Below are 10,410 nucleotides of genomic sequence, written 5' to 3'. Positions count from 1 at the left end.
TGGAAAACCAAAAAAATTAGGCGGGGCGCGGTGGCTTACGCTTGTAATCCTAGCACTTTAGAAGGCCGAATCACCCAAGATCAGGAGTTTGAGACCAGCCTGGCCAACATGGTGAAACCCAGTCTCTACTAAAAATACAAGAATTAGCCGAGTGTGATGGCGCGCATCTGTAATCCCCGCTACTCAGGAGGCTGAGGCAGGAGAATGGCTTGAGTCCAGGGGGCGGAGGTTGCAGTGAGTCAAGATCGTGCCACTACACTCCAGCCTGGGTGACAGCGCAAGACTCCATCTCAAAAAAAAAAAAAAAAAAAAAACAAAACTCAACAAATGTCGCTTGAGTCTGAATGGCAGTCTAGTATAGTGATTGCCATTTTCTATTTGTGCAACCCTGGGTGTTACTGAACCGTCCCATGCGTTTCCTCACCTATAAAAAGGGATAATAAAATAGTCCCCTTATAGGGCTGCTGTGAAGATTAAATGAGCTCATTTAATGAGCACATCATCAACACTCAGTATGTGGCCACTTTTATTTTTGTATCTACCCAGCCCTGGAGGCGGCTCTGGGTGGTATACACAGGAGGTGAGGATGGCTTTAGTTAATACTGGTGAAGTTTATAAGTGAATTTATGGTGAAAAAATTAATAGTAACAATTGTTTATTAAAACAATCCAAGTTTTAAGATTTTGTGGAAACAATTATCTTTGCTTGGAACTTTCATGTAGGGCTACCTCCTCATTTCTGAGATGTTCTGACTTGGATTTAGCATCCCATGGTAAATAAAGTAGGTTAGCTGGGAAGTTCTTCGACAACCGATTTGATTTCAAGACATTTTTATTATTTATTTATTTAGAGATGGAGTCCTGCTCTGTTACCCAGGCTAGATTGCAGTGGTGCAATCTTGGCTTACTGCAAGCTCCGTCTCCCTGGTGCAAGCGATTCTTCCGCCTCAGCCTCCTGAGTAGCTGGGATTACAGGTGTTCAGCACCACGCCCCACTAATTTTTTTTTTCTTTTTTTTTTTTTTTTTTTTTGTATTTTTAGTAGAGACGGGGTTTTGCCATGTTGGCCAGGCTGGTGTCGAACCCCTGGCCTCAGGTGATCTGCCCGCCTCAGCCTCCCAAAGTGTTGGGATTACAGGCATCAGCCACCATGCCTGGCTGACATTTTTCGCTATTAAAAAAAAAAAAACAGAGGTAAACAGTTTTTCACCAGTCAGTCCCGTGTAGAAACAATAAATCCAAACACCAGTTTCTAGACAAGTCTCTTGAGTATTTCTTTTTTTTTTTTTTTTTTTTGAGACGGAGTCTCGCTGTGTCACCCAGGCTGGAGTGCAGTGGCGCTCCCAGACCTTTAAAATGAGCACAGCCTCCAAGCCCTGAGATCGAAAGGAGTATTTATTGAAATACTCAAGAAATACTCAAGATATCAAATACTCAAGAAATACTCCTTTCGATCTCAGGGCTTGGAGGCTGTGCTCATTTTAAAGGTCTGGGAGCAGTATCTCGTGGATGATGGGGACATCTAGAGACTGTTGGGAAAACTACAGACAGCTGTGATTCTTTAGCAAGCATTACGGTGCTACTCAAGTGTGGTTCCAGAACCCCAGCACTGGCATCACCCAGGAGCTTGATAGAAATGCAGAATCTCAGGCCTCAGACATACTGAATCAAAACCTGCACTTTTAAAGTCTTTCTGTGCAGGGGGCCGTGGCTCATGCCTATAATCCCAGCACTTTGGGAGGCTGAGGCAGGAGGGTCGCTTGAAGCCAGAGTTTGAGACCAGCCTGGGCAACAAGGCTAGATCCCTTGTCTCTCTACCAAAAATAAAAATAAAAAATAAGCTGCATGTGGTGGTGCGTGCCTGTAATCCTAGCTACTTGAGAGGCTGAGGGAGGAGGATCACTTGAGCTCAGGAGTTTGAGACTGCCAATGAGCTATGATTGTGCCATTGTACTCCAGCCTGCAACGGAGCAAGACTGTCAATCCAAAAAAAAAAAAAAGCCTAAGGCAAAATTGGCACACAACACCTTTATTGATATCTGAGTATGACCTAGCCTTACAGTAGACATCTTCCCAACCCCGCTGAAGGCAGTCAGAACCATCTGCCTTGGAAACACTCTGGGTCAAAAGCAAGTCTCGGCCTGGCGCGGTGACTCACGCCTATAATCCCAGCACTTTGGGAGGCTGAGGCACTTGAGGTCAAGCATTTGAGACCAATCAGCCTGGCCAATATGGAGAAACCTCGTCTCTACTAAAAATATAAAAATTAGCAGGGCGTGGTGGCACGTGACTGTCGTCCCAGCTACTCGGGGAGGCTGAGGCAGGAGAATTGCTTGAACCTGGGAAGCGGAGGTTGCAGTGAGCTAAGACCACGCCATTGTGCTCCAGCCTGGGTGTTGGAGCGAGATTCGGTCTCAAAAACAACAAAACAAAAGCAAGTCTCCATATTTAAATAACCCTGCATGAGAAACAAACATTACAGGAATGTTTCCCAGCTCATCTATGTTCCTTTAACATCTGTATAGCACTCCAGATGGACTGAGAATGTCCTCAAGAGACAGGGCACACACACATTTCCTAGAACAATGAGAAACCCCTGAAGCGGTATTTCTGGTGACCCAGGTACTGAAAGTACAGGCCCAGAAGGCCCTGTATTCACTGAGCAAATAGTTCTGCATTTCCGGAGTCAGGGGTTCTATACACACCTCTTGTCAAGTCTAGATCAATCTCTACTTTTTCAATGTAGGTCCTGCCTAACCCAACCCCTCCCAATCCCCACCTCCATGATCCTCTCCTGTTTCTTATTCTTACTGCAATTAATTTATCTAATTCCCAAGGGACTTGGTGCCTCGCAAGCAATTTTTTTTTTTTCTGCCAGGTCTAGACTGCAGGCTCTTTTGAGGGAAAAAGACAGTCACTATCACATCAGTGGTATACCACAGCTCACTGCACAATGGCCCAAAGATCTACTGACAACAGACCAAACATCTCACAAACTGTGATTTAATACCATTATTCCTTGGGGCTTATACCTTACAAAACCCTACCCATGGAAATCCAGTGGTTATGACCATTCCTATTTTACAAAATGAAGGCTGCTAAAAATCAGTCTCATAAGCAAACATACTAGGTAAAATTACCCAGTAACAGAGCCCTGCACTCCCTACTCCCAGCTACCTTTTTCAAGCTCTAATACCAGTTGTTCTGATATGCTTGAGAAGCAAATGAATCCTGAACTCTAGCCTGGAAAAGAATTTGTATGTGGTGAGTCAGTGAGATACACAGACCAGGCTCTACTAGCCTCCCACATGTATTCACACAAAAATGACAAAAACTAGCACAAATATCCTGCAAATAAAACTTTTTTTTTTTTTGGAGAGAGTTTCGCTCGTCGCCCAGGCTGAAGTGCAATGGCACGATCTTGGCTCACTGCAACCTCCGCTTCCCAGGTTCAAGCGATTCTCCCGCCTCAGCCTCTGAGTAGCTGGGATTATGGGAGCTTGCCACCACGCCCAGCTTTTTTTTTTTGAGACTGAGATTCGGTCTCAAAAACAACAAAACAAAAGCAAGTCTCCATATTTAAATAACCCTGCATGAGAAACAAACATTACAGGAATGTTTCCCAGCTCATCTGTTTCACTCTTGTTGCCCCGGCTGGAGTGCAATCGCACAATCTCAGCTCACCGCAACCTCCACTTCCCGGGTTCAAGCAAGTCTCCTGCCTCGGCCTCCCGAGTAGCTGTGATTACAGGCATGCGCCACCATGCCCAGCTAATTCTGTATTTTTAGTAGAGAAGGGGCTTCACCATGTTGGCCAGGCTGGTCTCAAACTCCTGACCTCAGGTGACCCACAGGCCTCAGCCTCCAAAAGTGCTGGGATTAAAGACGTGAGCCACGGCGCCTGGCCCAATGAAAATCTTCAGAGCTTTGTTATCTGGTTGAGGTTTGTGATGCTGGATTCTATTTGAAAAGTTAAAAATCTAGGTGTCCTAAGAAGTACTGTTAGGGCACTGGCCTTCTCTTCCTACCTTTTTTGTAGTATGCTGACAAGTTCTTCAGGATTCATAATCCTTTACCTCTAAGGAAGCTGCAAAAATGGAATTAACTATTAAATATACAAAAAGCACCTAAGAATGATCCCATGAAAAATTTTGGTATAGTTACAATCTAGTATGAACCGTTTGAAGACTGGTGAGGAAATCTGCAGGTCTAATGCACCAGGTACTGTGAAACAATCCCTGTGGAAGTTTAAGTGGTCACAAAAGATGTGATCTTCTTCTGTCCCCTAACAAAACAGGAAGGAAACTGAAATAGGAACCACTGGAAATATCCTGAAGGGAGAAAGAAGAGGAAAAGATCAGACATCATATTTATTAAAATCTTTATTCATTTTCTTTTTTCAGAATTGAAACCCATAGAACACATTAGAAATTTAGATGCATATCTGTCTTGTTTGGTATCTTACCAAGTACAATCTCTGTGCAACAGCTCTGAGAAGAAATCCTTGGCAGATCAAAAGAGAGGGTAGTGGCTCCCACACTTTCCATTTAAGCAAATAAATTAGCTTCCAAGTAAGTTGTTCCCAGTTTCACCCAACATTTTGTGTTTATGAGAAACACCTTAGTTCCTAAAAACCTGTGGTAGTCCAGTACCCAGTCCCTCCTACCTTGTCACCACCCAGACTTGAGGAATTGAAGGGAAAAAAACTGGCCTTCCCCTGTAGAATGAGTTTCCCAAAGACAGGTGTGCCTGGCTCACTAGTAGGCCTGGCCCGTGCTGGCACACTAGAGCTGCTCAGTAGGTATTTGCTGATGAATAGTCTTTATGTTAATTAGGGTCCACTCTCAGAGACTGAGAACCTTTCACTAGCTGCAAGTCCTTCAGCAATTTAAGTCAGTGTTCCCCTTTGTTAAAATAAATATGTTTTTCTTGCTAGAATACATATATAACTATATACATTACATATACCTTTACTCATGTTTCCTGAAGCTCAAACTCACAGGATTAGGCATATAAGATAGCTTACCGACAATGCTGTTTTATCATCATTGAGGTGTGGCCATTTACTGGTCAAAGAATACACGGGTGATGAAGAAGAAAGGCTGAAGAAATATGGCGGATGGAAAGGGAAGGGAAGGCAAAAGCATTTTCTTTTTTTAGAAAAAAAAGATGGATTTCTTTGGAAGACAATGCTGGCTTTGGATGACATTGAAAAATTGCCACGTATAGGATTCATCTTTCCCAAAATAATATGCAATTAATGTACCTGAATTCTTCCATTTCCTTCTTAAATTTCATTTGACATATTAATCCTGAGTGCAAACAGGGGGCAATGCCTTATTAATACATTCTTGAATAATACTCTGAGCAAATCAGATCCTATGAATTTGTTTTACACAGAAAATTATTTACACCTCCCCCAAACCCACAATGCAGCCTCATACTAAAGAAAGTTTTATAACAAAACCTTTATACTCAGATTTATCCATTCAAACTTTAGAATAAACATTTTGTAACAAGTGGGAGGAGGGCAGGAAATGGCCATGAGTTCGGATTTTCCTAGTTTTGTAGTATTAAAATGTCTCCACATCTACCTTTGGATGTTTGGTAGGCATACCTTACAGCTGATCCAAACCCTACAACGACTTGATTATAACATCCTTAGATTCTAATAGAGAAAGTAGGACAGTGTGACAACACTTAAAAAAAAATCCACCTCTTTTTTTTTTTTAAGACAGAGACAATTCTCCTGCCTCAGCCTCCCGAGTAGCTGGGACTACAGGCGTATGCCACCGTGCCCTGCTAATTTTTGCATTTTCAGTAGAGACAGGGTCTCACCATGTTGGTCAGGCTGGTCTCGAACTCCTGGCCTCAGGTGATCTGCCCGACTCGGCCTCCCAAAGTGCTGGAATGACAGGCATGAGCCGCTGCACCCGGCCCCGACCTCTTCTTTCAAACAGTGTTTGAAATTTTAGGGCTTTCTGAATTTTAAAGCTGTAAGTTTATGGTTGGTTTTCTCCAAGATTTGCCTAAACATACTTTTCCAGCTTATTGAAATCCTGACTTAGAACAAAAATTTATATTCTCAGTGCCATGTCACACCACTCTATTAGCTCAATTCTAACTTTATGGATTAGAGTTCTAAATTTTATGGATGAAAATTCTAAATTTATGATCAGAATGCCTTTTAAGATCACGAGTCTGAAAACAGATGCAAATAAAATGAAATGATACATTTTCTGCAAATGCTTTCAAGAAAGGATTGAGACATTTTCTTTCCTGCCTGCTTTTTTCCCCCTGCCTGCTTTTTTCCTTAGCAGAATCTCTGCCTTCAATGTTACGAAGTTCCCAGTTTCAGACTTCTTATTCATTTCAGTGTGGCATACTAAAGGCATCATGTATTTGAAAGACCACAAATCCATAACTTAGTTCAACTAACCTTTACAGGGAGAGCAAAGCTGATATCTCTTTCTATTGTCTCCTCCCAGCTGGCTCCTGGAAGCCTGTGGGTGAGCACTAACCAAGGTATTCTCATACTGAGTTATGAATTTCCCTGGACACACAACAGTGAGTAGCCTTAAAACTGAAATCAGTGCCTCCTTTGGTTAACACGAATTCTGTGTTTTGTGCTAGTCTCTGTCTTCTTAAATTCAATACACACTTTTTATAACCCAGCCCATTGTTCTCTTCATCTCGAAATGTATATAAAATGTACAAAAGTTTCCTAATTTCATGCCATTTAAAAATAGTTATAGGTTACTCAGTTATCTTTCAGTGCAAGAAAACTGGGCATAAATTCTAAAGCTGTTTTTGAGAGTAGGTGCCTAAAACTAGTTTCCAATGGCTGGCATTAAATGTATTCAACCACACTGTTTAAATATTCGCCTCTGCTTGACAGGAATGAAAAGCTGGAATGCACCTCGGCAAGATGCAGGAGCAAAGCCCATAGCTCTGAGTCCACAGGTGAGCGGGCACATCAGCCCTGTCTTCCTTTGCCCCTGTGTTTTACTGCAACTACTTACATGTTGACATCACTTTGCCAGAACACAAAATGAAAACTGTGCTTTTACAAAACTGAAATTTGAGAGTGCTAACAGGAGAAAGAAGCATAATATAACATCATGGGTTCAGAACTCCAAACAAGACTGAATGATGGAATTAGGATTTGACATAAATCAAAATCTTAAGGCTCTTCCTTTTAACCTCCTCAATTTCAAGGCTCAGAAGGCTTAAAATCTTGGCTGGGTATGGTGGCTCATGCCTGTAATCCCAGTACTTTGCGAGGCTGAGGCAGGTGGATCACCTGAGGCCCGGAGTTTGAGATCAGCCTGGCCAACATGGTGAAACCCTATCTCTACTAAAAATATAAAAATCAGCTGGGCATGGTGGTGGGCGCCTATAATCCCAGCTACTCTGGAGGCTGAAGCAAGAGAATCGCTTGAACCCAGGAGGTGGAGGTTGCAGTGAGCCGAGATCATGCAACTGCACTCTAGCCTGGGCAACAGAGTGAGTCTTGGTCTCAAAAAAAAAAAAAAAAAAAAAAAAAAAAAAAAAAAAAGCGGCGGCAGCTTAAAATCTTTGTTTCCAGTCTTCCATGGCCCCAAACCACAAGATAAGTCCAGCCCCCAGTAAGGTATACACTCTCACCTGTAGGAGTGTCCCTTTCTTAGGAGAAAGGGGCAAAAAGGTTGCTGATCTCTTGGGCTTCAGCAGCTTCAGTGACAAAATACCCTAAAGGCAGAGGTGGAAATTCATTTCAGAAGAGAAATGAGGATGACAGAGACCACAAGCTACCTGTTATTCAAGGTATTATTTCAGTTTGCTTTGTTAATTTGGGAAAGACTGCTTTTGGCAAAAGGGGAAAAAATTAGTCTCCTTACAGAATCATGCTTAGATTGTAATAGCATTTTCTCTAGAGACAACTTTTTGGTTTATTGGGATACAACTATGAGAATGCAGAATTTACTTAGGTGCAAAGACATGTTTGCTTTTTACACATCTTAAGACCCTCAATACAAGGGAACCTGTTTTTCAATTTCAATCATCTGCCCGATTCTGGTTCTACCAGTGGGTCTCTCTCTCTTCTTCCCTCCTCTGAGATCATCAAAACAATACTACCCAATGGCTTAAAAGCCCAAACACCTTTCTGTTTTTGTCCTTCCCTCCAATTCTATCTTAAACATGTATCTCCTCCAACAGAGTGTGCTATTTTGGCTTGATGGAATGCAAGGTTTTATTTGCTGCCACTCTGTAGGACAGTAAGCATTCTGATTTAACTAGTTCTGGTAAAAAAAAAAAAAAGACACAAGAGATTGCAAAGTGTTTCCACAAAATCCACAGGCGTGGAGAAAGGACTGCAAGGTTCAACTCAAAACACACACTCCAGAGCCAATCCCAGTATTCATCTATCCAGATGTCACACCTGTTTGTCCTTTGGCATGGGAATTAAGACTGACCAACTATGATGCCCAGTGCTAAAATGGGCAATTGCCGAGGAGGTCAGAAGGCAATTCAGTAGGAATGTCTCTATGCTCTGAAACTTGTGGTCTTTGCTTTAGTTTCCACTACAGAAAACACCAAAGACATCCAAGGCCACCCTGTCCCCTGTCACCAGACCTTGCTGCTGGCCACTTCCAATCCATCTCATACCATTTGGAATTGATTGTGCTGTTTCTCTATCTTTGTAAAAAGAAGTTTCACTTATTTTGTGTCGAGAATTACAAGTGTGAGAGAGGCATCCTGTCTTCCACCAGTACTGTGTCCACCCCAAACTGGTCGGTGCACTGCTTCACGGTGGCCAGGACACTCAGGAGCCGCTGATCCACGGCGTCCAGATGAGGATCAGAGAGCACTGGGGAGATGGGGTCATGGGCCATGGCAGATTTTAAGGCAGACTTTAGCACACCATTCTTTAGGTAGTTCAGTCTGTTCCAGGTAGAAACCCGAATGCTGGAAGAAAAAGTTATAGAACAAGGTACTTAAAACCTCTCATTATCAAATGGAGTTTGAAAGCCTGCTAGGCAGACAAAAGTAAAAAAAAATTAGGTAAAATACTTTAAATCATTTTTGTTTTAGAATTACCCCTACATAATGAGTAAGCAACATTACTATGTTTTGATATTTTCTGTGTAACTAATCAGAGATATATACGGAGATTTACACACATGTTCACCACAGTGCTGTTTGTAACAGGAAAAATGTTAAACAATCTGAATGTCCAATGATTGGGAAATAGTTAAATTATGGTTCATCCATTGAAAGGAATACCCTGCAGCCGTTAAAAACAATTTTGAAAATTTAGTGGAATGGGAAATGCCTATGGTATGATGCTGGGTGGGGGGAAAAGGTTGGAGGAAAACCCTGTTTCACTTCAAATCTGCAGGAAAACAAAATACACACACATGGATTGGAATGAAGTACACTACAATGTTAACAAGAGGATGCATCCTTAGACGTTAATGGGTACTATAAGCTTCCTTCTTCTTCATGTGTTTCTGAAGTCTAAAACAACTTCTCCTAGGAAAAAATTATTTTAAGGATACCTATCTGCCTTAATTATTTCACCGACTGCTACCGTTTGAATGTCTGTCCCCTCCAAAATATATGTTGAAATTGCCATTGTAATAGTATCAAGGTGGAGTCTTTAAGAGGTCATTAGGCCATGAATGCTCTGCCTTCATGGGTGGAACTAATTAATGTTGCTATGAAAAGGCAAGTTCAAGGCCAGGAGAGGTGGCTCATGCCTGTAATCCCAACACTTTGGGAGGCCGAGGTGGGCCCTGAGATTGGGAGTTCAAGACCAGCCTGGCCAACATGGTAAAACCCCATCTCTACTAAAAATGCAAAAATTAGCTGGGCATGGTGGCATGCGCCTGTAATCCCAGCTACTTGGGAGGCTGAGGCACGAGAATCATTTGAACCTGGGAGGTAGAGGTTGCAGTGAGCTGAGATTGCACCACTGCACTCCAGCCTGGGCAACAGAGTGAGACTCCATCTCAAAAAAAAAAAAAAAGGCGAGTTCAGCCCCTTGTTGCCCTCTCTCTTTGCCCTTTTGCCTTCTGCCATGTGACATGACAACGCAGCAAGAAGTCCCTTGTCAGATGCTGGCACCTTGATATTTAACGTTTCAGCCTCCAGAACTGTGAACCAATAAATTTCTGTTCATTATAAATTACTCAGTCTGGACAGGTATGGTGGCTCATGCCTGTAATCCCAGCACTCTGGGAGGCCCAAGGGGGCAGATCACTTGAGGTCAGGAGTTCGAGACCAGCCTGGGCCACATGGTGAAACCCCATCTCTACTACAAATACAAAAATTACCCAGGCATGGTGGTGAACGCCTGTAATCCCAGCTACTTGGGAGGCTGAGACAAGATAATCACTTGAACCTGGTAGGTGGAGGTTGCAGTGAGC

At 42.7% G+C, this 10,410-nt stretch overlaps 1 protein-coding gene across 2 annotated transcripts in view; it reads right to left on the bottom strand.

Moving 5' to 3' along the window:
- Positions 1-7,882: 7,882 nt before the first annotated feature.
- The window catches only part of FAM20B (FAM20B glycosaminoglycan xylosylkinase), a 48,035-nt gene continuing 45,507 nt past the window's right edge, over positions 7,883-10,410 (bottom strand). The window contains exon 8 of one of the 2 annotated variants that reach the window (XM_030935135.1): positions 7,883-8,947. In XM_030935135.1, coding sequence (XP_030790995.1) covers positions 8,716-8,947 — 232 coding nt within the window. In that variant the 3' untranslated portion in view covers positions 7,883-8,715. The remainder of the gene's footprint in view (positions 8,948-10,410) is intronic. The other variant, XM_030935136.1, reaches the window with a different exon arrangement.

This window comes from Rhinopithecus roxellana, chromosome 8 (genome assembly GCF_007565055.1).
Source record: "Rhinopithecus roxellana isolate Shanxi Qingling chromosome 8, ASM756505v1, whole genome shotgun sequence".
NCBI lineage: Eukaryota > Metazoa > Chordata > Mammalia > Primates > Cercopithecidae > Rhinopithecus > Rhinopithecus roxellana.
Note: the sequence above shows the minus strand (reverse complement) of the source record. Positions and strands in the feature narration are given on the sequence as shown.